Source organism: Nicotiana tabacum, chromosome 1 (assembly GCF_000715075.1).
Source record: "Nicotiana tabacum cultivar K326 chromosome 1, ASM71507v2, whole genome shotgun sequence".
NCBI classification, from domain to species: Eukaryota; Viridiplantae; Streptophyta; class Magnoliopsida; order Solanales; family Solanaceae; genus Nicotiana; species Nicotiana tabacum.
The window spans coordinates 185,431,706-185,459,678 of NC_134080.1; the positions used below are offsets into that span (position 1 = coordinate 185,431,706).

Genomic DNA, 27,973 nt, shown 5'->3' on the forward strand with positions numbered 1-27,973 from the left:
AAATAAACTAAAAAGAGAAAAATATAATATTAAAAAGTATTAAAAAAAGAGAGAGAGAGAGAGAGACAAAGTTGATAATTTAGTGGATAAAATAGGCATTTAATAATCAAAAGTTTGAGAAATCTAGTTGAACGACTTTCTAAGTGTTATAGGCATAGTTAAGTGACTTTGTTACAAACGAAAGAAAAATAACTTTAGTAGGTAATTTTGGATAGTTGAGTGACCATTTGAGTAATAGATACTAATTACGCATACAAAGACTTTTCGAATTCTCTAAAAGTATACTCAAATCAACCATTTGTAGCTTGATTTTAGATCTAATTCTTATCAAAATTTAGAACGTGACGATGACGGCCAATACTTCGCGATTCACTAATAATATTATTACTCTTAAATATATATATTTTTTAGTGAAAAATAGTTTTCATCTACCAACTAAACACCGAAGGTATTTTTGGAGGAATATTTTTTTCATGAAAAATAACTTCATCGTACGCTCACTGCCTCATTCAGCCCTGAAATCCTATCAAAATACATGTTTATTCCTAGTTTTTTATGTTGATATTCTTTCTACTATATATGCTAAAACGTTAATAGCGCCTCTGCGCCTGCGACATTTTATATTAGTTGCCGTTTGACAAAAATAAAAGAATAATATGGTTATATTGAATCAGCTCTGAAAAGTCAAATTTGGACTGCAGGAATATATATCTTCCAAATTTTCATAGTCTGGAATTTGATGACTGCTAGGCTGTTATTCAACACAATAAAGAGAATGGACCATATCCTGTCACGTCTGTTCTTGTATGGTGGCATGCATTTGGTAGTTTGATCTAACTTATGATTGTTGAAGTACATATTTAATTACGTAAATTAGAGTTAAATGTACTGATTGTTTTGGTTATGTTAATTAGTTAGTGATAATCTTCGGCCCCATTGTTGTACTCAATTAAATTGTTAACTTTCAGTGTAGGACTTTTTGATAGTCAATGACTATACAATCTTATAACTTTAATTGAAGTATACATAAGAATGTTAAATTTTTTAAGGCAATGTGCGTGTTTAAAAATTTAGTACAATATTATAGTTCATTAGCAGCTTAGGAAGATAATGTTAGTCTTAATTTGATATTTTTTTCTATCTGATTTTTTAATTCTTCGTTTTACAAAAATTTTATAAAAAAAGTAAGAGTAAACTTCTGATACCTTAGAACAGGTGACGTTTCCTTATTTGATTTGAAACAATTTCTTTCTTGTAAATTCTGCAGCTAAATGAAAAAAGAAAAGGAAAAAAAATCTAATATATAAGGTTTAGAGTATTAATTAAGAAAATATCCTTTTCATGTATTTATTGACTTAGTTAGCAACTAGGCGTCAACCCCACGTTAGCCCCACAACTACCATACGAGAAAAATCAAACCCCATTATTTTCATATACAGTTGAAATATCCCAACTACTACTGCTTACCCGCCATTTCCACCTCTTCATTTGCCATGAAAAGTCCAAATTCTCTATTTTCCGATCGCCGGAGATCTAGTTCCGGCACCGGATCTATCTCCTCCAGCTTCATGACCCATTCACCTAGTACATCCACCTACTCCTCCACTACTACATCTTCAAACAAGTCAACTCCAGGTAAAAATCCGGTCAAAATCGCCGCCAAAACCGTCGCTGAAGCTTTCGTTTCATGTTTCACTCCGCCTGAGCCTAAACCTTCGAGTAACAACTTTGGTGATTCTTCTGATTCATTTAAAGCTCCTTCAGGTATGTTGAAAAAGCACTTGAGTTATGAATTTTTTAATACCGTCGATGTTATTATAAATGATAAAATAGAAAACTGTGCCGGGTGAACTAAGTTGGAGTACATGATAGAATCAAAGAAACCAGCCAAAATAAAAGTTCCAAATTACAGACAACTTTGTCCATTTAAAAGTAAAAATTATGTATTTAAACTATAAAAAGAATGAGAGAATCTGTAATATCATATTCACTTCTACTTTTTTTCTTCATAAGGATCACTTTCGCAGCTGCTTCCATCATCGTCCTTAGCTTAAGCTCCAAACTAGTCAATGCTCAAAGCAGTGTCTATTCTGAAAAAAGAATTATCATATAAGCATTACTCTTCATTTAAACTCTTCTACACATTGTAAGAGGTTTCTGGGCATTTTCAACAGTGTTAGCAGTGGAGGGAATAAACCAAATCAAAACGAATAAATTAAATTTTGTATTAGAGGAAATTACCTTTTTCGACGATTTCAAGTTTTTGAATTTCTTCTAAAAGATCTTGAAGCTTGCATTCTTTAGATGATGACCGCAACCATTGTTGACATAAACAAGAGCTTCGACTGTCTTTGTTGATAAAGAACTTCGATAACAATCAAGAATCCGATCACCAGTGCTAAAAGCTGATTCCGAGGCAACAATAGACGTAGGAATAGCAAGCACGTCTCTTGCAATCATAGAGACAACTGGATATCTTTCAGATGAAGCTTTACACCAAGCTAAGACATTTAAATCCTTATTCTTCTCCACATCATCCATCAAATACTTCTCAAGCTCACTCGTATTACTAATATTAATCTCATCTTCAAGAAATTTCTCCCATTGCGATTGCCACACATCACAACTATGCATTGTATCAGTTTGACTCACACTAGTTTGATCTCCAATATTTTCATTAGAAGCCCCAGAAATAGAATCCTTATAGTGATTATACAAGCGAGATAAAGTATCCATCACTTTGGTAGACTTTCCCTTTCCCTCCAAAGAACTATAAAATTTGCTAAAAAGGAACTTCACATACTTCATTTTGTACCGAGGATCCAGCACAACAGCAACAAATAACAACATATTCATATCCTCAAAATTAGCCCAACATTTATCAAACTTAAGTTTCATCTTCTTAGACATATTAGTCAAGATAGAATCAACACTATCAGAATATTGGACAATTAAGCTTTGAAGATTAAAAAGCTCATGAAAGAAAGAATTAGAAGTAATATGTGAAGTTCCTGAAAATTTCAAAGTGGTTTGGTAAAAAATTTCAAGAAACTTGAGAAAGGCTTTCACATTCTGTCAATCTTCTGAAGATGGATGCCCTGCCGTTCTACTCAATTCTAAACAATAGTTAAAGTACTTATGATCATCAATATACATTTTTGAAAAGGATTTTTCAAATTTTACTGCAGTATCTAATATCAAATATGTAGAGTTCCACCTTGTCTCAACATCTAAACTCAAAAGACCATGAGTGTCTAGTTTGACCTTCTCAACATGTGACTTAAAGGAAGCAGATCTTGCAGGAGAAGACTTCACATATTTCACAGCCATCCTCACTTGAAAAATAGACTCATGTTGCTCACTTAATCCTTCTTTTACAATTAAATTTAGGATATGTGCATTACACCTAACATGCAAAAATTCATTTTCCAAGATGACACCTTTCCAATCATTAATTCTCCCTTTCAAGTATTTGATTGCAGCATCATTAGTTGTCGCATTATCTAGTGTCAATATGAATGGTTTTTCAATCCCCCAATCTAATAAACAAGCCTCAATACCCTTAGCAATTGTCTCACCCTTATGATCTAGAGTTTGAAAAAAGTTGAGAATTTTTTTTTGCAAATTTCATTCATCATCGATCCAATGGGCAGTAATGACCATATAAGTCAAATTTTGAATTGATGTCCATGTATCACTAGTAATACATATACGCTGATCTCTAATAAGTCTTTTAAGCTTTTGTTTCTCCTCATGATAAATTTTCAAACATTGCCTAACAACAGTAATGTGAGAAGTAACTCATAATTAGGCAAAATAACCAACATTAATCTCTTAAACCCTTCCCCCTCAACAACTTTAAATGGTTGTTCATCAATTATAACAAACTCGGCAATTGCCCTCCTAACCTCAGCAATATTATAAACAACCCTTTCTAAACTTCCTTGTTCCCCTCCTTTTATAGGTATAAGTTTGAGTGTTGGTTGCTTCCTATCAATTACCTTGAAAGCGGATTTATCACACTTGTTGGTTAAATGTGCCCAAAGGTTAGAAGTTCCATTCCTACTAGGACAAGCAAAATCTTTCGGACAGTAATTGCATTTTGATCTTAGATCGCCTCTTTTATCAGTAAACTTTGTGAAGTGTGGCCAAATTTTAGATTTTTCCCGACCATTCCCCCAGGCCTAGGGTCTCGATCACACAGAGTTGTTCTTTTTTGCTTTTTAGGAGGATTGCGCATAGTAGAAATATCAGGAGTGTTACCATGTGCTTGAGTTGCCGCAGATGTTGGTGTAGCTGGAGTAGTATTTTTTAAGGTGACCTCCAAATCTTCAACCTCGGTCCTTTTCATCTGAAATAAATTAGGACCCATTTTATCAGATGCCAAGAATAAATATTGATTAACATCACTTTGTTGAATCAATAAAAGGTCAAGTGGGTAACAAAGAAAAATTAATTTAAAATGTAATGCCTAACATCACTTTGTTGAATCAATGATAAAGTAATCATTGTAATAAATTACTGAAATTAGATTTTTACGTTCATAAAAATCTTCTCAAACTATAGCTCGTAGTCTTGCAATTTGAATTGCTTTTTTTGACTTTTGTGGTAGAACTTTTTGTAACTCTTAGTCTACTGTTAGCAAAAGTAGATACCGAGAGACTAGGGTTATAGAATTTGAGTCTCTTAAGGAAAAGAAATTGGTCAATTCCTATGACTTTGGGCTTAAGCAATCTTTTAAGATATAAATAGTATAAACCAAAATCTATATATAATAATTAAAATTATTTGCAAAAAGATGTGATACTTTATATAAATAATTATTAAATTTTATATATAATTTATCGGTTTGGTTTATTTTTCAGTTTTTTATAATAGAACCAAAACCAAACCAAATATTATCTATTTTTAAAATTTAAAACTAAAACCAATTCAAACCAAGAAAAATATCGGTTTACTAAATCGGTTTGGTTCGGTTTTCGGTTTGGATCGGTTTTTCGTCAAACCATGAACAGCCCTATGAGTTGCAAAGTTATTAATTATTCTTTTACTAATCAATTTCTTTTAATAATTTTTTTATGTGATATTATACGGGGCAATCCATTTAATATTTCTTGGCACGTTTATTTATCTAAGGTAAGAAAAATATAAAAATATCAAATTTTAGATTAAAAAAAGAGGCAATAGAATAAAATTAGAATAATTGAACTTGATTCTTGACTTTGATAACTTTAATTATTTCAAAATAGAGTTGCACTACGTTAATTTGCTTGTTGCAATGCTTCAAATAGTGAAATAGAACATGTAATTAAAAATGTGCAATGCACTACATGCCTTGTATTTGACAGAATTTAATAGCATACTTGGACAAAGGGGGGAAAAAAATAGAAGTACATGTCTCTCGTAAGAAGTGAAAAATGAGAAGCATAATTTGGTCATTTATTCCAAAATTAGACGTAAATAGAATAATTTATATTCAGAGGAAGGCGAGAATCTAAACGAGTTATTGCTGTTACCGAAGTTATTTCTAAATATTAAGCACTCTTTCAAAAGTTTACTTTCCTTTTTTATATTTTTTTTTAGTTTTTGTACCATAGTATTTATTAATTTTTAATGAAAAAGCAACATATACATATACTATTATTAGGAAATGGGGTGAAGTTCCTAAAGCAAAGGCCTTAGTGGCCTCCCTTCTGGCCTAGCGGTGTTCGTCGGTTGGTACAGTACGGTACGGTATTTAAGCATTTTGGTTCGCTATTTTCGGTATTCGGTTTCTTAAAATGCTATACCAATACCGTACCTAATTAAATTTGGTATGGTTCGGTTTTTCTCCTTTCAGTTTCGGTTTATTCGGTTCGGTAACTTCGGTTTATTCGGTTTGAATACTAACTAATGCATAAAGTCATACACTGTAATATTCTTCATTAAAGTACTCAAAAGTACAAAACTAAAAACGTTTGTTGACAAAAGTTTTGTCCAAAACTAGTAAATATCAACCTAGAGAGAGAAAACAGTACATAAAAGAATAAAATTGATCATTAGAAACGTCTTGTTACTTACTTAGAGTTAATTGATGAACTTAGAGAATAAAGGAAAACAAAGTTTTAGATTTTTTATATTTATGTTATAAGTAATAATATGTATATTGTACAATACACTCCCTCTGTTTCAATTTATGTGAATATATTTCCTTTTTGATCCGTGCCAAAAAAATGACCCATTTCCTTATTTGGAAACAATTTGCCTTTATGCAATGATATAACCACACAAAATATATGTGCCTCATTTTACATCACAAATTCAAAAGTCTTCTCTCTTTTCTTAAACTCCGTACCCAGTCAAATGGGTTCACATAAATTGAAACGGAGGGAGTAATATATATTTCCGTACATTATTGGTATTTTGGTATTTCATTTTAAAATACCAAATACCATACCTAATACCAATTTTTTTTAAAAAAAAATTAAACCAAATACCATACGGAATACCAAAATATCAAATACCAAATACCAAAATTTTCGGTTACGGTACGGTAGTTCGGTACTCCCTCCGGTTCAAAATAAGTGATTTTTTGGATGTTTTCACACAGATTAAGAAATCCACCTTTTAGCATTAATTAGCAATGGAATTGACCATATTAACCTTTATTATCTCACATAAATACTCCTAACACATATTCCAACATTATTTACTCCAAGGACAATATAGGAAAAAAATAATTAATTCATTCTTAAAATCTGGAAAAATCACTTATTTTGGACCACAAGAAAAAGACCAAAAAATTACTTATTTTGGACCGGAGGGAGTATTTACCAAATTATGCACAACCCTACTCTGGTCGGCCCTGTTATTAATCTATGCGGTTAAGTAGAGTTACTTGCAGTACCTTTTAAGTAATCCTGATTTAGTAAATATTTTTTACACCGTCAATTCATGATATTATGATTTTTATGCACTTACAATATAAAAAATTATATTTTCCATAATCGGCTCACCTAAGAAATAATTACGTTACCGTCCAATGTTCTTGTCCATAATAACCTGGAAAATGAAACAATTAACCAGCCACAACAGGTTAAAATGCATCGCTAGTGTAAAAGAGTTTTTACGCAATTAGGCTAGATAATTGGAGGTAAAGGTCTAATTAGCCATAATAACTTGGAAAATGAGATCGATAGTGTGCTATTATTGTAAAATACACTGATATTTTAGAAGCAAAAGTGACAGGGTTGATTAAATCAAGAACATGAGAACTAGGAGAGTCAGCAGGGGCTTTTAAGATTGATTAATCTAGTAAATTCATCATCTTAGCATTTGGATTTGCCCATGAGCAAAGATACAGTGGGTTCACGTGACCCATGCTCCTGTCCCTAGACTGCATATAGCACTCTAATTCTTCTGGTATAATACTTAATTAGATCTGGGTGAACCCATGCACAAGATGCCACTTTGGTTCATTGGTGGCTGTGTGCCCCTTTCATAGTCCAGCTCTTCTGTTTCCCTTTATATGATATTTCCTTGTAATAATAGTATTAACTACGGTTTGCTTGATAAGTTGTTGTCACACAAATTTTGATAGAGTCAAACTAGACGGTAGTATAGTGCACTCATACTATTAAAATACTAGATACGCCTTTGCAAAGATAGATCTCAAAAACAATAGGTGCAGCCGTGCAGGTGCATCCATTATTTTGCCCTTGAAATAAACAATGTGCATAGAAAAATTTCACTATATATCATGTATATATGCATAAATCTTGGGTACAACACACATTAGGTTTTTAGGATTTGGATCCCGAGGCTGTGTTTGAGTGGAAAGGAAAATGATGCATTTCATATATTTGAGTCATTCTCATTGATTAATATTAATAGTATTACAGTAGTTTGAGACGGATTTTACATGAATGTGTTTGATTTCCAAGTTCAATTCCACATTGGTTGGTTATGCAGAGTTTAGATGATTTCATAACAAAGAATACAAAATTTAAAGGTTGATATTAACTCTGTATGAGAAGTACAGAAGTGAGATCAGAACAAGCCATAGGTACAAAATTTAACTTCGTAATACTCAATTTAAAAGTTGTTTGATACCAAGTTCTATTCCACATAGGTTGGTTGTATGGATGTTTTCCTATATGTAACAAGAGTGCAACTTAAATTTAACTTGTAATCAAATTTATTGGTTAAATTTTAACTCCTCACGAAGAAGTGTAAAACTCAGATCAGAGCCAGACAAATGGTATTTTACTATTGTGAGAACTGAAGAAGTGAGATTCATGTAACCTTTTGCATGACACATGTTAAATCTTTTTTTCTAACGGAAGTGAAAAACCAACCAAAACTAGAAATTGGATGCGTAGTTTATAATGGAAGAAAAATTAAGCCAATTACTTGAGGGTTGAGGAGGAGGCTTGAGGGCTTAATGAGGTTATCTATATCTATCTATCTATATTATATTAAAAGCGCGAAGGCCTTTAGCGAAATATCGTTCGTCTTTTTTACCCTTTTAAAAATAGCTTTCACTCTAGACAAAATCGTCATTTAGTTATTTTCCTTAAATTTAGGAATAGTCATTTAATTGTTTTCCTAATATTTAAGATTTTAAAATCAACTAAATTTATATATTGAATCCTTCCTTATTTAAATTTATCATATAACATATTTGTAAAGGCAAAATAATAACAATAAAAAAAATTCTTATTAAGCCGTGTAGGAAGGCTTAATATTTAAAACATCAACTAAGACTTTTCCTAATATTGTCCGCTATCTTTTGGCTTAACTTGGGCAACAATCTGCACGTGCATTTCTCATAATTTGTATGCAGTTATTATTTACATGCAAAGTTCAACAAGGAAACTGTAGAACTTTGAAATTAATAAAATATTTGTCATTTAATTATTTTTTTAATGTTAACTACTCTCTCCGTTCCAATTTATGTGAACATGTTTGACTGGGCACGGAGTTTAAGAAAAAAATGAAGACTTTTGGAATTTGTGGTCCTAAACAAGTCCAAATGGGGCCCAGAGTATTTGTATGGTTATAAAAGCTTCACATTAAGGGTAGAGTTGTAACTTTAAGCTAAATTGTTACCAAATTTAAAAAGGGTTCATTCTTTTTGAAACGGACCAAAAAGAAAATAGGTTCACATAAACTGGAACAGAGGGAGTAAGACTTTTCCTAATATTGTCTGCTATCTTTTGGCTTAACTTGGGCAACAATTTGCACGTGCATTTCTCATAATTTATATGCAGTTATTATTTACATGCAAAGTTCAACAAGGAAACTTTAGAACTTTGAAATTAATAAAATATTTGTCATTTAATTATTTTTTAATGTTAAGACTTTAAAATTTTAAAAAATATTAATAAATCTTTTTATCTAAACTATGTAAGAACTTCTAATATTTAAAATTTTAAAACTGAGTAAGAATTTGTTTGTAAAAATTATTTCGTTATATACAATGCACAAAGTAATTATAGTTTGTCAATCTATAAGGTAGAATTAAAATAGAATCATCTTATTAATCTTGTTAGGAGTGGAATAACTTGTCCAATACTATACCTTTTAGGATTAAGATCAACTAGGAAATATTTAGGGTTTGTTTGGAAAGCCACCAGATAATCAAAATTGGTGTAATTACTAGGGTAGTAATTATACAATATTGTAATTACGAGACCTGTTTGTTTGTCATAGTGTAATTACTGTATAATTACAAGTGTATTGTTTGGTTGCACAAGCGTAATTACATAGTTAGATTAAATTTTAAATATAAAGTTAATTATCAAAAATTGAAAGCTATATTTAACAAATATATGCATTTATAAATAATATTAAATTTGACATTTAAGATAAATATTATTTCTTGAAAATATATTAATGATAATCATATATTTATAACTAATATTTTTAAAATAATTCATATATATATATATTAAATTAATAATATTTTATTTTAATCAATTATAAAATTTAAAAGTACATATTTTGTAAGAACGTCATGGACTACATGATTGATAAAACAATTAATATTTATAAATATAATATCATAACATTGCTCAAATATTTTACGAAAAAAATAATTTATCAATTCTAACTGAAAAGAATGGCATGCAATCTGAATTAATAAGTAAATACTAAAGCAAATAAAATGTAAGTGAAAATATAACATAAATTCAAAATCAAAAAAAAAATAACATAATACTCTTATATAAAATTAAAACATAATAAAATAAGTTTTAACATAATATAAGTAAATATAATTCGAAAGAAAAGGAAAACATAAGTCTATAACCTCATTCAACAATGATTCTACTTTAATGACATCACTCATTATATGCTAAGTTTATTCATGATTCATTATTTTTAATATTAGGAGGAGTAGTTTCATAACTAGAATAATAGCACAATTATGCTAAATGAAGAAAATAAAATAAAAAATATGAGCGACTACATGGAATCACAAAAATAAAGATTGGAAAATGAGAATATTATTTAAATATTAAAAAAGTAATCTATCATTTTAACGTAGTTAAGTTTGCATATAACCTGATCCAATAATAAAGTTCAACTTTAATGACATCACTCATTATAAGTCAAGTTTGTGGATGACTTATTCTTTCAAAACTTACGAGGTATAATTTTGTGAAAAAATTAGAATAATACCATAGTTAAGTGTAATAAAAAAATAAAGCAAAATAATTAAGAAAGAAACAAAATATGAGAAGTTATATAGACGAAATATTTTAAGATTACATACTCATTGATACAGGGTACACGCGCAAAGCGCGTACCCGTACCCTAAGACTAGTAAGAAATTAAAATCATGCTAGCCTTTTAATAAAACTTAACGCCAAGGATTTGACAGAGTGAACGCACATCCTCAGATGCAGTTCAAAACTTTTAGTTCATAAATTTATACTAAACTCATAGTCAGAGAGAATATTTGGTGCGATAATACCTGACACCCTGCTGGCTTAAATTTTGGACTAGCTTCTGCTAAGGGCCATGGGGCCGAATTGCATAGTGTTTTACAACTATCATAGATGAGTTGTTTATGTTGGGGTCCGAGAAAAGATTGTCTTGATAATTGAATTGTAGAATATGTGTAGTGAGCAGTGTAAAAACTAGCCGACAACTGTGAGGTTTATTGGATCAAAGTAGACAATATACACCTTGCAACTGTAAGGATTAGTGAACCGCTGCAGATGAGCCGTGGGATAAAAAATTTAACAATTAATAGAGATTCTCAGGCATGATTTCTGCTATTGGAGAGGAGTTTGAGCTGCACTAAACTTAGTAGGGGACCTGTATGACCCTTTGAGTTAAAGCAGACAAATATGAAGCCGAACTAATGTAGATGACTTGGAAATATTTAGCCAACAATTTATTAAGGTTCTTAGGCATGATTGGTGTAATTTATTGGCGGCTATAATTTTCCACAAGAAATCATTTGACTTTCGTCTACTGATTTGCCGGCTATTCTCATTCTCCGATGGCCATTTGAAACAGGAAGAGTAGAAACAATCAATTTCAAAACTTCATGTGCAGGCACTATGCGATTAAACCTTTTGCCCTTCCCTTTTATATTTGCATTTCAGCTAGATTATTGCTCCCGAAGTTCTTTTAGCCTCATGCTAAATGTTACAGAGATTAAGGCCTAAAATTCTCTATTGCTGCAATCCTTCTTATCCCATTGACAATAATTCTTGCATTGTGATTTTTGCTATTCCATACAGCTGAAACTCCACTTAAATTCTTTTTTTTTTTTCAATAGAGAAAGAAAGTTCAGTAAATACTTAAACAGATGCTTAACAAATTTACTTGGCTGCAAATTGATCAGTTGCATCTGATGGCGGAAGTGAGAAGAGACGCAGTAGAGGTCGAAGCATCTATGCTAGTGAAAGTAATTCAATCCACGCAAAAGAGGCAGGGAGTGTTAAATTCACCATGGGAGAAATCTACAAGGCCACAAGGAACTTTTCCCCAAGCCTTAAAATTGGTCAAGGTGGTTTTGGGATAGTTTACAAGGGTCGCCTTGAGGATGGAACGGTTGTCGCAATCAAACGTGCCAAAAATGTGAGCTTACTATTAATTGCAAGCTTGTTCCTGTATATGTTCAAGAGCTTGAATATTATCAAGACTACTTAACTGCCTTGTATTTGCAGACTATACATGATAAACATTTGGGGGTTGAATTTCAAAGCGAGGTTCGAACTTTGGAAAAAATAGAACATCTGAATCTAGTAAAGTTTTATGGATTCTTGGAGCGTGGAGAAGAAAGGATTATCGTGGTTGAGTATGTTCCTAATGGAACTCTTAGAGAACACTTGGACTGTGAGTTCTTCGTCTTACTTCTGCAATTCTCAATTCCATCAATGTTTGGCTCTGGAATTTTGATACTTATCCTTTATAGTGATGACATTTAATGCTGCAGGTGGTCCTGGAAATGTTCTTGATTTTGCATCAAGACTAGACATTGGAATAGATGTTGGACATGCAATTACATATTTGCATATGTATACTGGTAAATTTGTGTTATGAGCTTTCAGGTTTTCTTGAATTCTTGGCTTATTTGTCTAGGATTTCTTATTCTTCCAGTATATCATAAAAGAAAGGTCGCTTTGGATGCAGATCACCCTATTATCCATCGAGATATCAAGTCTTCTAATATTCTGCTCACTGAAAACCTTCGAGCTAAGGTGGCTGACTTTGGCTTTGCAAGGCTAGCAGCTGACACTGAATCCGGAGCCACGCATGTCTCTACCCAAGTTAAAGGGACTGCCGGTTATCTAGATCCTGAATACCTCAGTACCTATCAACTTACTGAGAAGAGTGATGTCTATTCATTTGGTGTTTTACTTGTGGAACTTGTTACTGGAAGGCGGCCTATCGAGCCAAAAAGGGAAATCAAAGAGCGAATTACTGCAAGATGGGTATGTTTTTTTCCCAATTTCACTGCAAAAAAAGAAGTTTTTCTAGCTTTTATGATAATTCGTAATTGTTAGTTGAATGAAATTGTAATGGATATGAATTGCCGTATGCTTATGTTGATCCACTATCATTTCTTTTTTCCTCGAAAGAGTAGTTTACACCTATCTACTTTTGATTCTTTTGGGGCCTTCCTTTCTTCGAACGAATGAAAACGGATAGAATCTGGCCGATTCCCGAAATGTCTTTCTGGATATTTCTCAGTGTCCCTGCTATTTATGGAATGTGAGAAGCAGATGATCAATCCAGTGCCTTCCTTCTAATCACTTCGAAGAAAAAAGGAAACAAAACAATAAATGTTCACTTTCATTTGTACTCCCTCCTACACATATGTGCGAGAGCGGGCGCTAGTTTTCTTGGACAAGATTGATTGACTCACTCACTAGAATTGGCCTAGAATAGTTTGGAGCGGAGGTTAACCCACTTCTTTTTTTTGGGGGGCTAAATTAAGGGGAGGACTTGTCACGGGTGATTGATCATCTGTTTTTAAAGGTGAAGGTAGACCCAAATTGGCATAAAACAACCCACAACTCCTTGGGGAAGATGCTAGCATTGTATCTTTGGTTAAATCATCCCAATTCTTATCTCATGCAATTTTGGATTGATAGGTGAAATCACAAGTTATATCTTATAGTAAAAATCTCTTATGACCCTTTTTAACTGTATTTTCTTTTAGCTAGATAGGTTGATAAAGTAGGTTTTTACACCATTTGTTCACCAATGAAGTGTTTGACAAAAGCTGGTTAATAAACAGGCAATGAAGAAGTTCACAAATGGAGATGCAATCTTAACTTTAGATCCAAGGCTAGAAAGATCTGCTGCAAATAGTTTGGCCATGGAAAAAATTTATGAACTAGCTTTGCAATGTTTGGCTCCTCATCGACACAACCGGCCTACTATGAGGAAGTGTGCTGAGATTCTATGGAGCATCCGCAAGGATTACAAAGAATTAGCAGGATGAAATACGCGCTCACTCTCTCTCGACTCGCAGAGCAGCCTATCAATTATAGAAGAATGAACAGAATGTATATGATGAGAAAGATATCAATCAAAAGAAGACAAGATATATTTTGTGATAGTTGCATAAACATTGGAATATGAAGATAGCTACTAATAGATTTGAGGGAGAGATAAGTACTTTGCAATTAAAGGAAGTTTGGGATTTTGGCAAAGATTGTGAAGGGGCAAACTGTCCATACCATTGGCTTGTATATAGTGATCTATTTAAGAAGGAAACTCAACAATTTTTTGGTATCTTTCTTAGGGACTATATTTGCATACATGCTTCGAAAATTTCATCCCAATGAAAATATCATTTCCTCCCTTTTATCTTTTGATACTAAATTGTCATGGCTTTAGTCACAAGGGTACAATTTCTCTAGGTCGCAAGTTCAAATTCTAATGTACTAGTATTTTTTGCCTTTTTCAAAATTTCCCTTGTTAAAACTTCTGGTGTTGCCGCTGCGTGTCACGTAAAATATTTGGGAGGATGAGTGAAAATATTCTATATCAAAGTTGTGCTAAGTGCAGTAATTTTGACTTGTTTATAGCTGGAAAAATGATATTGTATAACTGCTTTTGAGTTTGGTACGATACGTTTGTGTGTGTGTGTTTGTATATATATATATATATACTCGAGTATGCAAGTTTTATACACTTTTTCAGCTATCAAAAATAAATAGTTTCTGGAGAGCTAAATATTTTCAAGCTAATAGCAACCAATGCTAAAGGGAGAAATTCAAAAATAGCCAGATTTACAAGTGGTCATACAAAAATAGCCACAATTTCAAAAGTAATTGAAATTTAGCCATTTTTCATGTAAAGATAAATCTGAACAAAAATATTGTTCAAAATCCGGAAAAATACTCTAGTATAATATACTGGAGTTCCAGTATAATATGCCGGTCCAACATAATATACTGAAGATTGGAGCACCGGTGCTCCAATCTCCAGTATATTATATTGGAACTTTTCCCGTATTGGAGATCTAGCATAATATGCTGGAAGTTAAACACATATGTGTACCGATCTCCAGTATATTATGCTGGAACTTTTCGTGTTGTAGCAAAATAGTGGCTTTTTTCAATGACTTTGCAAACGCTGGCTATTTTTGAATGACCAGTCCGAAAACTGGCTAGTCCGTGCAATTTTTACAATGCTAAATGCCTTGAAAAAATTGTGCGTCCACACTTTATGCTCTTTATAAATAATCACTGCATCCAATTGTCATGCTTAGATTATATGAAGTGGATTTGAACAAGTAATGGAACTGAAAGTTATTACCAATAATCTCTGGGGTACCCAAAAGGTCATCACTTGTTTTAAATGTAAATTCTGCATTCCGAGGCCTTAAAAAACTCTTTCGGTATCACCTTGATTTGCGTGCGCAGTCCGGACGCGTAGCCGGAAAGCCATTTTGTGAAAATCTTTGAAAAATGATGAATTTTACCTTTAAAATGGATTTAAGTTGACTTCGGTCAATATTTTGGGTAAACGGACCCGGACCCGTAATTTGACGGTCTCGGAGGGTCCGTAGGAAAATATGGGAGTTGGGCATATGCCCGGAATCAAATTCCGAGGTCCCAAGCCCGAGAAATAAATTTTTAAAGAAAATTATTTTCTGGAATTGTTTATGAGTTTTGGAAATGAAAAGTGTTTAAAATTTGATGGTATCGGGCTCGTATTTTAGTTCCGGCGCCTGGTACAGGTCTTATATGTGATTTAAGATAAATCTGTGAAATTTGGTAAGAAACGGACTTGAAACGACGTGAATCGGATCATTTTTGAGAAAAATTGGAAAATTTGAAGTTCTTAAGAAATTTCATGATTTTGATGCTAAATTCATAGTTGTTGATGTTATTTTAGTGATTGGAATGCACGAGCGAGTCTATATGATATTTTTAGGTTGGTGTGCATATTTGGTTTGGAGCCCCGAGGGCTCGGGTGAGTTTTGGATAGGCCACGGGTGGATTTTGGACTTGGAGAATTGCAGGTTTTCAGCTGTTTCAGTGCAGGCCCGTAGGCTTCGCATTTGCGAAGCCTGGCTCGCAAATGCGAGTTCGCAAATGCGAGGGTCATGTCGCAAATGCGAAATGTAGCCCAGGCCAACCTACCTCGCAATTGCGAGGGTTCTATCGCAAATGTGATCCCCCTAGTTTCAGCCAGTCGTCGCAAATGCGACAAGTTGTTCGCAATTCCCAACTTGCAAATGCGAGAACTTCTTCGCAAATGCGAACTTAGTAGAAGTCTGGGTTCGCAATTGCGAACCCTGGTCGCAAATGCGACATCTGCAACCTGCAATTTTATAACTTAGCCGAAAATCTTTCATTTTCACACTCTTTCAAAACCAAAACACTCTTGGACAATTTTTCAAAGACAACTCTTCTTCCAAATCGATTGTAAGTCAATTTAACTCGTTTTCTTCAATTATTAACATCTTTTCACATGATTTCAACTCAAAATCAATGATTTTCATGGGGGGGATTGGGTGTTTCGGGTAGAACCAGGTTTATTCAAAAATTGGGGATTTGGACCTCGATTTGAGGTCCAATTTCAAAACAAATTATATATTTGGGTTCGTGGGGGAATGGGTAATCGGGTTTTGATTCGAACCTCGGGTTTTGACCATGTAGGCCCGGGGGCGATTTTTGACTTTTTGGGTAAAACTTTACAAAACTCATTTTCATGTATTAGAATTGATTCATTTAGCATTTATTGATGTAATTAAGTAACTTGTGGCTAGATACGAGCAAATTGGTGGTGGAATCAAGAGGTAAAGAGATAGTAGAGGTTTGAATTGTGTTCGTGGCATCGAGGTAAGTGTTTGGTCTAACCTTAGCTTGAGGGATTAGGAGTTGAGTCCTATTTTCTACATGTTACTTGATGAGTACGACGTATATGCATGTTGGCGAGTATTTATACGTTGGTATCAAGCATGACCCCGTGAGTCTTAAATTGAAATTGTTGTGTTCTGAATAAATACTATGAATGCCTAAGTTGTTGATTCTCTGAGTTGAACAAGGATTATGATTATCCTCGTGGAAATTACTTATGATTGAGAATTGGTGCTAATCAAGGTAGTTAGATGTTGGAACAAGTTTGGTTATAGCTGATTTTCCCTTGCCGGGACGTATTTACTTATACCGTCGATTCCCTTACCGAGATAGTGTTGGTTCTTTATTGATCCCTTGCTGGGACTCTCATTGTGATTGGTGTTGAACTGTATATTTGGATCGGGTTGCGGGCCACAATAATATTATATTTTAATCGGGTTGCACGTTGCAACAATATTATATTTGGATCGGGTTGCACGCCACAATAATATTATATTTGGATCGGGTTGCACGCCGCAATACTATTATATTTGGATCGGGTTGCACGCCGCAATACTATTATATTTGGATCGGGTTGCACGCCGCAACAATAATATAATTGGATCGGGTTGCACGCCGCAACAGTGATAAATGATATGGATCGGGTTGCACGCCACAACAGAGTTATTATGTTTTGTGATCGGGTTGCGCGCTGCAACAATTGATAATTTGAAGTGTTCATAGATTGGTTATGGGTTCTTTATTGTTTTGCTGTAAATTCTAAATTGTTCTTATGTTTTTCTCTTAATTTACTGTTGGTACTGATATTTTCCCACAGCATGTACCCCCTCCCATCTTTACTTGTTTATTTCTGTTTTATTTTCCGCTGCATATTATATAATTACACAGGTTTATTTGGTAGTCTGGTCCTAGCCTCGTCACTACTTCGCCGGGGTTAGGCCAGACACTTACCAGCACATGGGGTCAGTTGTGCTGATACTACACTCTGCACTATGTGCAGATCCCGGAGAAGCAGCTTTTGGACCGTAGCATTGTGTGGCTGCCTTCAGTCTAGTTAGAGATCCCGAGGTAGTCCTGCAGGCGTCCGCAGGCCCGGCGTTCTCTTCTATCTTTATGTATATTCTGTTTTTATTTGCTTCCGAGACAGATTGTACTTTCTTTTCAGACATTTGTATGTAGTATTCATAGACAGTCCTGATATTGTGACACCGGGTTTCGGGTAGAGATGTATGTTGGCATTGTCGTACTGTTTATGGTCAATTTATCAGATTAAGTCTTCCGTTTGTATCTATTTATCGTTAATATTTCTCTGTTAATCACATGTTAGTTTAAATTGTTAAAAGGGCTAAATAAAAGAGTTAGGGATTCTATATTACGCGGCTTGCCTAGCTTTCACAAGTAGGCGTCATCATGACTCCCGAGGGTGGGAAATTCGGGTCGTGACAGTAGGGATGGGGAATTATTTTGATATTTCTCAAATTTTCAGCTGGGGGAGGGGGGAAGAATATCGGAAACAATCTCTTTACCTTTAAGGTAGGGGCAAGGTGACGAATAAAGTCCTTGGTAAATCGTTGTAAAAAAAGGGCAATGTCTGCCTACACACTATCCTCCCCAGACTATTGTTGTCATTGTTGATGATGAGTAACGAGGGATGGATATTTTCTATTAGAATGAGAAATGCGAATGCGGGGGAAGATCTAGTGAAAAAACTATAGGTTCATCCAAATTCAGTATTGGCTTAAATTTTATATATGTATGAAAAATCGCCTCGCCAGGTAGGGGTAAGGTCTGCATACACACTACTCTCTTCAGGCTTCACTTGTGAAATTATAATGGGTATGTTGTTGTTGTTGTATGAAAAATCGTTAGATAAGCGTAAGTAGAAGTAATGATTTTGAACCTAGTAAATTAGAAAGAATAAGGTGGAATTAAGTTCAAATCATGAATAGATGAGTAACCTAGTAAATTATTGTATATATTTTGTAGATATATCGTGTGTTTGTAATTATTTGACTGACCAACCAAATGTGTTAAAAGCCCAATCCTGAAACTACCTCGGTGGGAAAGAAGAACGGTAAGGGGTGAGGGAAGTTATGTTGTCGGGTAGGAGGGGAAGGGGATGAAGGGGATGAAGGGGAAGGAAATATTTATTTTCTTATATTTTTTCTTCTTTTTATTTTCTAATTACATGTATTATTTTTTAAATTTACAGGTCTTAGGATTTTATTTGTTCACTGAACACATCAATATCAACTATTTTTGTCAACCTTCTAATGTTAATTTTCTAGTAGGCTAATGAATCTCTACTTGATTGGTCATAATTGTATGATCGATCTAACGAAATTCACATGTAAATCTATAAAACTACAGCCGGACTAAATAGAAATTTTAGATATAGGAAAAGGTTGTGGGAGGGATGAGAGAGCAAGTGCCAAACCAATGTGTTCATGCGATACTAAATAATCACTACGAAAGTGGAAGTGTCTATCTGATAGTTCATGTCAAGTTTAAGGAACTATCTAGTAATTTAGCCTTATTAAATCAATATAAAGATGAACCATGTAGAGCAAAACTCAAGAAGGATATATATCGCACGTGCATTTCTTTGAAAGATCGAAAATGCAAACAATCCTAAAAAAAACAAAAAAGAGTTAAAAATTTGTGCAAAGAAATATATGCTTAGGGGATAATATGTAATGGGAGGGGAAAAATGTAAACAATAAACAACAATAATCATTTACTCTTTGAAAAATTTATTCCATATTATAGATCATTATTAGGAAATAACATACTCCATAGACTTCATTTAGATCTACTACATTGAAGTTTCCAGTTAGAGACTTAACCAATTAGATGGTAAAGTCGAAGAACTAGTCACATTCATTTCAAGTGCTAAGTTTGGATCTTCTGCGTCATTCACAAACTGCAACTGAGCAATTTCCTCAATCAAATAATTTGAAAGTTTCTTGATATTTTGATCTAATTTTTCAAACTTTTCCAAATCAGTCAGATTGAAATCTTCTGATGGACAGTATGTGAAAATACTTTCCAGAGCTTTTTCTTTGTCCTTGTTTTCTTCTACCTTCTTTTTCTTTTTGTCCATTTCCTCCTTTCTTTTGCGACCGCTAATTCTTTCATATGATATGTAACCACTTAAGGGAGATGCAATTGGCTGCTTTGCCTTCAAAAATCGTCGAACAACCGATTCAACATTCGGACTTCCGAATAAAAATGGTTGACCTATGATTGAAAAGATAAGAATGGCAATCTCGATGCCGCATAAGATAGAAATCTCCTTTGCTTTTTTGCATAATGCTTTTTGCATATTGGAGATTGCAACCACTTCAGCACGTTTATCTCTGACAAAGTCCCTCTCAACATTCTTTCTTATTTGAGAACTATTTCTTTCCATGATTACAACAGGAGAAGAAGGAAAGACACAATTTAGTGTTTGGTAACTTAAATTAAAATGAGTACATGCTCGAGCCAAACATGCAAATTTATAGGAGGAAATGGTTTCCTATGCACTATTCCATCATAACCCTTTTTCAATTCTGGAATTTATTCATTGACCGATTCAAGTTTTACTATTTACAAAAGCATCTCCCATAATTTGATAAAGATAAATTTATCTCTTCTCTTTTATGAAATTACTTACAATAATTCTATCGTTCTATATCAATATAAATGACGATCAACTACCTTGAATCTCTTTAAGAAAGGTTATACATAATAAAAGTTGTGATTAATTCAAAGGTATATGTGTCATTTTGCAATAAATTATTTTCTAGTGAGTGGATCCTTGTAATAAACTTAAAAGAAAGGGAAGGTCAGTATAATTTTAAAGTTAGAGAGGGAGGTGAGTATAATTATGTATAATCAGAACTGTACCACCAAATCAAGGAAAAGTATAGAATGAACCAATGTAGATTACCTTAATCTTCATTTTTTGAATTGATTTGCAATATATAAAAAAAAGGAATCGAAGCAATTGTAATCCATATAATAATAACACAAAAAAAAAAATATTGTAATGACATTCAATTTGACTTAGGATTTAAGTTATATATATATTACAATAAATTACTTCTTTATGCAAAAGAAGTGGGATATATATCAAAAAGGAGGTTGGATTCAAATTCTAGCAAGCGCAACAGACAAAAAAGGTCGGATAAAATTAGCGTATACACTACTTTCTTCAATTCTACTTATGAGATTATATTGAGTTTGTTGTTGTTATTGCAACAAATAATAAAGTTAAATTATTTCTTTTCCTCTTTCTAAGCCTCGATAAATAAAGTTATTAGTCAATTGTACTGGTGAGAAATAATATATATTCAATAGAATTGCACAAATTAGCCCAAATATCAGTGGTATCAAAGAAAAAAACTACATCTACATGCATTTACTACATTAATGATCCAAGATAATTCTTAAGAATTACCACAATTTGGAGTAAATATATCAATGAGGAATCGGTAGACTAACATATATAATTTAATTCATGTAATTCATGACCATATTAATTTGTAACTGATTTGTGCAATTTATACACTCTGATCTGTGTAATATATATACAATCTGATTTTTGTAATTCATAGCATTTGGTGTGGTTTCTTTTATATTTTTAATTAAGATTTGTAACTGATTTTATTTAAAAGTATGTGTGAGAGATTGTTAATGGAGTTTCTTGATTATAAAGTCCCACACATGTTATATGACAGTATTTACTCATCTTTCTGAAGCCAATATGAAAGTAAACTTTAGGAAGTAAGCAATTAAATGTTGGGATATTGATTTCTATAGATAATTAGCATTGATACATGTAGGCCAAAAAAAATTGGCAACAGTAGCTACTATTTTGTCTTTCTCTTTCTTCACATTTTTTCTCAACCCCAGCCAGATCTCTTATCCAACTACCCCTTAATAACCCATAAAACTTCAATAAAATTTTATAGGTAGTCCTGCCACGATCCAATTTCTCCCGCCGTGAACTGTCGTGACGGCGCCTAGTCTCTACGACTAGGTAAGCCTAATATTGCGAAAATAAAATGAAATCACAAAGATAACAACTAACAGATATAATTAATAAGCGGAAGCAGTGCCACTCGGCATATACAATAATCATCTTTCCCAAAACCCGAAATGTCGCAATGTCACAAGCTTCTAAGCGTTTCTAACTGCTCTATACATTCATGACTGAAGAAAACAAGGGAAAAATTAACACAAGGGTATAGAAGGGGACTCTGAAGTCTGCGGACACGGGAAGTTGTACCTTGAAGTCTCATGAGGCAACAACTACACAGCTAGACTCGAGGTTGATAACTAGTACCTAGATCTGCACACGAAAAATATGTGCAGGAAAGGGCATGAGTACACCACAACGGTAACCAGTAAGTGCCAAGCATAACCTCTATCGAGTAGTCACGAGATCAGGTCAGGGCCCTACTGGTATAAATATAATGAAATAAGACAGAAAGAAATATTACAATAAAATAAATACAGAAATCTAACAGGAATAGAATTCAATGAAAGTCAACAGCTCAGAACACAGTAATAGCAACAGGGGATCTCCCGGGATACAATCATGTAGTCCCAAACGTAAATGTGCAGGGGGATCTCCCAGAATACCGTTCCGTAGTCCCAAAGTAAATATACAGTATTGGAGGATCTCTCGGAATACCGTTCTGTAGTCCCAAAGTAAATATGCAGTACAAGGTGTTATCTCGGAATATCGTTCCGTAATCCCAAAGTAAATATGCAGCTCAACCAATATAAATAACAGCCACAACAAGAAAATCTACAGTTTAGATTAAGTTCAAATCAAAGAAAATCAGGTAATTTTACTAAACATGTTGCACAAAGTTCAAATAGGCAGTTAAAACATGTAGGCATGCTTTTCTAGTCTAAACAGGATGGTACATATGCTAGTGTAATTTAAACAAGGAGAAAACATGTTATAATTTAGTGAAAAAATAGAGTTTTACAACAAATAGTCCGTGTACGTACTCGTCACCTCACATATATGGCGCTCATATATCAGTCAGTACCAAATCATAAGGGGAGTTCCCCCACACAAGGTTAGACAAGCCACTTACCTCGAACCAAGCCAAATCAATTCGTAATAATGCTCTTTTCATGAATATCCGGCTCCGAGTGGCCTAAATCTAACCAAAATCAATTACATAATATAAATATAGCTATAAGAAACTAATCAAGCTAACGAAATCAAAGCTAAGGCAAGAAATTCGAAAAACGCCCAAAAAGCCTCTCTGGGATAGCGTCTCTGAATCGGGTAAAAGTCACAAAATACGAACACCCATTCGCTCACAAGTATAACCATACCAAATTTACTCAAATTCAATACCAAAATCTCGATCAAAGCCCCAAATTTCGGCCTAAGAACTTTTCTCAAATTTCTCTAATTTTTCATCCAAAATTCAAAATTAAATAATAAATTAATAATAGATTAGTGGGATATATAACCAAAATCAAGTTAAGAATTGTTATCCAATTGATATCTCTTAAAATACCTCAAAATCTCGTCCAGATCCGAGCTCCCAAACTCAAGATTTCATAAAAAATGGCTAACCCTCGTTTTTTAAAAGTTTATATCTGCCCAGGTGTTCTCTTCTTCGCGAAAGTGGTCAACGCCTCGCGTTCGCGTTGAACAAAAAGATGTTGACCATAAATTCCTCCTTCACGAACGCCAACGCCTCGCGTTTGCGTTGAACAAAAAGATGTTGACCATAAATTCCTCCTTTGCGAATGCGAACCTTACACTGGCTAACCCTACGCGAACACGGAATCCTCTTCGCGAACGCGTAGGCTTAATACCTGAAACTCCATTTGACCATTGACTCTACGCGAATGCGAGGTCCTGGTCACGAATGCATAGCCTTAGTATCCCATAGCTTCGCGAATGTGGGAACCACTTCGCGAACGTGAAGAACAATCCAGCTGCCCTTCCTAGATGCCTTATGCGAGCGCAAGAACTCCATCGCGAGCGCGATAAAGAAAAACTCTGTAACAAAATACCAGAAAATCTGCCAACTTCCAAAGTCCAAAATGATCCGTTAAGCACCCGAAACTCACCCAAGGCTCCCGGTACCTCAACCAAACATACCAACAAGTCCTAAAACACCCTACAAACTTAGCCGGGCCCTCAAATCACATCAAATAATGCTAAATTCATGAATCACCCTCCAATTCAAACTTAAAGAACTTGAAACTTCAATCAAACCACGTTCGATTGACCCCAAATTTTTCACACAAGTCATATTAAACACTACAGACCTACTCCAACTTTCGGAATCAGAATCCGACCTCGATATAAAAATTCCACTACCGATCCAAAACTCCAAAAATTCGACTTTCGCCATTTCAAGCCTAAATGAGCTACGGACCTCTAAAACGCAATCCGGACACGCCCCTAAGCCTAAAATCAACCAATAGAGCTAACAGAATCGACAAAATTCCATTCGGAGCCATTTTCATACTGTTCCAACTACGGTCTAAATCTTTAGGCTTAAACCCCCATTTAGGGACTAAGTGTCCCAAAACACTTCAAAAACCAAAATGAATCTTCTAGGCAAGTCATAATAGCGTAAAAAGAAGGAGATTAGGTCTCTAACTCTCAAAATGACTGGCCGGTTCGTTACATCCTCCCCCTTTTAAAACAGTCGTCCATCCTTGTACGAGCATAGAGACATACCTAGAGTGGTGAAAAGAATAGGATAATTGTTGCGCATATCCTGCTCGGTCTCCCAAGTGGCCTCCTCGACCAGATGACCCCGCTGCTAAACCTTTACTAATGTAATGTTCTTTGACCTAAGCTTTCAAACCTGCCTGTACAAAATAGCCACTGGCTCCTTAATATAAGATAGATCTTTGTCCAACTGTACTGAGCTAATATCCAACACGTGAGATCAATCGCCGTGATACCTTCAGAGCATCGAAACATGAAATACCGGATGGACTCCTGCTAGGCTAGGAGGTAAGACAACCTCATAAGCAGCCTCCCCAACTCGCTGCAACACCTCAAAGGGACCAATGAACCTTGGGCTCAGCTTGCCCCTCTTTCCAAACCTCATAATGCCCTTCATAGGCAAAACCCGAAGCAAGACCCACTCTCCAACCATAAATGAAACATCGCGAACCTTCTGGTTCATATAACTCTTGTATCTTGAATGGGCTGTGCGAAGTCTATCTTGAATCACCTTAACCTTCTCCAGAGCATCTTGAACCAAGTCCGTACCCAATAATCTGGCGTTGCCCGGCTCGAACCAACCCACTAAGGGCCGACACCGCCTACCATACAGAGCGTCATACAGTGCCATATGAATCTTGGACTGATAACTGTTGTTGTAGGCAAACTCCACAAGTGGCAAGAACTGATCCTAAGAACCTCCAAACTCCATCACGTACGCACAGAGCATATCCTCAAGAATCTGAATAGTGCACTCGGACTGCCCGTCCATCTGAGGTTGAAATGTTGTGCTCAGTTCCACCCGAGTACCCAACTCCTGTTGTACGGCTCTCCAGAACTGTGATGTAAACTCCATACCCTGGTCAGAGATGATAGATACTAGCACGCCATGAAGTCTGACAATCTCATGGATATAAACTCGAGTCAGCTGCTCGGAAGAATAGGTAGTCATCACAAGAAGGAAATGAGCTGACTTGGTTAGCCTATCCACAATTACCCTGAAAGTACAGGGGGGGTGAATTGCAAATACTTAAAATTAATTACTTATAAGTTGACTTATAACTTGAGTAGTCGACTGAATATGATAATTTAGCAGATATGGTAAAAGAAGGTAAAATGCAGAAAATAATTGCAGGAATTAAAAACACCGGGATTTTTATACTGGTTCGGATTTAATGTGAATCCTAATCCAGTCCCCTTGGGTTGCAAGGGAGTTCTCTTTAGTAAATGAGTTTCCTCCGAGTACAGATGTGGTGTATATCACTCAGTTTCTCTAGCACTCATTTTTGATACAATGGCTCACCAGTTGTGTGCTCTCTTTCTATCCCTGACTTGTTACACAACAGATCTTAGTGAACTACAATGCTTGTTTGCAGTAAAATGAAGAGAGTGATTTGGTTTGATCAAAGTATGTCTAATCTAGGTTTTACAAGGGTGTATAAATACTTTGATGGATGGTAGAGGCTTGACAACCAAAGAGATTTGATCCTTGGAAAGAATTGATTCTTTCCAAGAATAAGGAATGAGTCGTTGCTTCTCTTGATTGCTTTCCTTCAGCAGAGGATTGCTTCACTTGATTTCTCCTTGATTGTTGTATCTTCCAAATGAGGTCGCTTCCCAGATCTTCTCGTATCCTTTAGTCTTCTGTGATTCTGCCCATGATTTGTGCCTTTGTCCAAGGCTTATTCGATTTTTTCCAGCTCAGCTAATCATTGTTATCGCTGATTGATTTGTTGATTAGATTGCGCCTAGATTTATGAGACCAATCCAGATTTGCTGATCACATGCTGATTGATTTCTTTCCTTCTACATCATGAACCATTCCAGCAGTCTTCTTTACTTCTTGAACTTGATTTCATGCATATGTATATTATTTGCATCATTAAAACATGATCTAACAATCTCCCCCTTTTTGATGATGGCAAAATAATATAATAAGGTAAAGAAGTAAACACCAGTCGACTTCCCTGTGTTTTACTAGTTGACTTGACTCTCCCTCAATGTATGCAATCGACTTGACCTGTCCATGACTCTCCCCCTCAATGTGTGCAGTCGACTTGTACCAACTTGTACCTGTACAGTATACAATATATGCTAGCTATACACATATAAAATGTGTGCAGTCGACCTGTACACATACACAGATAGATGCATAGTCGACTTGTACCTATACACATACACATAACATAAGCAAAATAACATAGGCTTTTTCTCCCCTTTTTTGTCATCAGCAAAGAGGGATTGGAAACATAGATAATAGTAAAGCAGAAAAGGTAAAGAGATTATCTAGCGGCTGGTGAAACAGCCCACAGTAGCAAAAAAAATAGAATTATCCAAGGGCTTAAACCGCAACCCACAATACCACCAAAACAAGATGTCAAAAAAACATAGTTTTGAAAAACATCCACACTAGTGGCAGAGAAAATAATTAAGAGTGTTGCAGATGGCTTCCTTTAACTGTTCGAAGCTAGTATTTGCAGCAACACTTAGACCATCCAGCCTGTCATGAACCTCCTTGAAGGCTTTGACAACATTCTCCCTTACTTTGAGAATAGCAACTCTGACTTTTGACACGTCAGACCCTGTTTCCTTTGAAATAGCATGAATATCACTCATAGTGGACAGAGTGGCGGAAAGAAGATTCTTGATGTCAGAGAGTTTGGAGTCAATAGAGCTAAGCTTCTCACTAAGCTCAGAACTGACAAGAGTAGTAGGAGGAACAGCTGATGAAGGTTTGGTTTCCATAGGGGCCTGTTTTGCTTCAGTCTCACGTTTCTTAACCCAGGAGCCCTTGATACTCACATAGCCCATAGTAGCAAAAGCTCTAGAATTATAGGACTTGGAGACAGTAATGAAGGGATAGTTGGATAGAGAAATTTGATGGGCTTCCAGAATATGAGTGATTGCCATGCCATAGGGTAAACTAGTGGGGTCTTCAGCACTTTCTATCATGAAATTGATGACCCAGGAGGAAAGCTTGAGTTTGAGTTTGGTGATGAGGCAGTAGACAAAGAATGTATCCCTTTGAGAGAAAGTTGAAAAGGAACCAGTACGAGGAAGCAGGGTGGTTGCCACAATATGGGCCAGAACCCGAATTTCAAAACTTATATCACTAGGGCCCAATTGGTTTGGAAGAATTTCAGAGGGACACTCAACAATGCACTGTTTTGCTTGGTAAAAAGAAATTTCAAAATCCTCAGGCCACACATTTTTAAAAAGAGTAGGGAAACCAGAGCAACGATATTGGAAAAGAGAGTCAAACAAGGCACAATCAAGAACAATGTGCTTACCTAGCACTAGATATTCTAGCTTATATGGTTTACTAGAGCGAAGATTTGTATAAAATTTTTTGACCAGGGGTTCATATACCTTAGGCGGAGGAATAGAGAGGAATTTTTCCCACCCTTGATAAACAAAGAGTTCTTTAACCTTACAGTTGAGGTCT

General features: G+C 34.8%; 2 protein-coding genes across 2 annotated transcripts; one reads left to right on the forward strand and one right to left on the reverse strand.

The window, feature by feature from the left end:
• Nucleotides 1-1,430: 1,430 nt before the first annotated feature.
• Nucleotides 1,431-14,297, forward strand: LOC107781676 (calmodulin-binding receptor-like cytoplasmic kinase 2). Its single transcript, XM_016602413.2, has 6 exons — nucleotides 1,431-1,764; nucleotides 11,840-12,075; nucleotides 12,165-12,333; nucleotides 12,434-12,523; nucleotides 12,631-12,932; nucleotides 13,742-14,297. The coding sequence occupies exons 1-6, from the start codon at nucleotides 1,494-1,496 to the stop codon at nucleotides 13,946-13,948; spliced, it is 1,275 nt and encodes a 424-aa protein (XP_016457899.1). The 5' UTR covers nucleotides 1,431-1,493; the 3' UTR covers nucleotides 13,949-14,297.
• A 5,356-nt stretch (nucleotides 14,298-19,653) lies between these two features.
• LOC107781678 (MADS-box protein SOC1-like) lies at nucleotides 19,654-20,232 on the reverse strand. The gene is made up of 2 exons (XM_075222372.1): nucleotides 19,903-20,232; nucleotides 19,654-19,812 (listed from the first exon to the last, which is right to left on the reverse strand). The coding sequence occupies exons 1-2, from the start codon at nucleotides 20,230-20,232 to the stop codon at nucleotides 19,654-19,656; spliced, it is 489 nt and encodes a 162-aa protein (XP_075078473.1).
• Nucleotides 20,233-27,973: the final 7,741 nt, after the last annotated feature.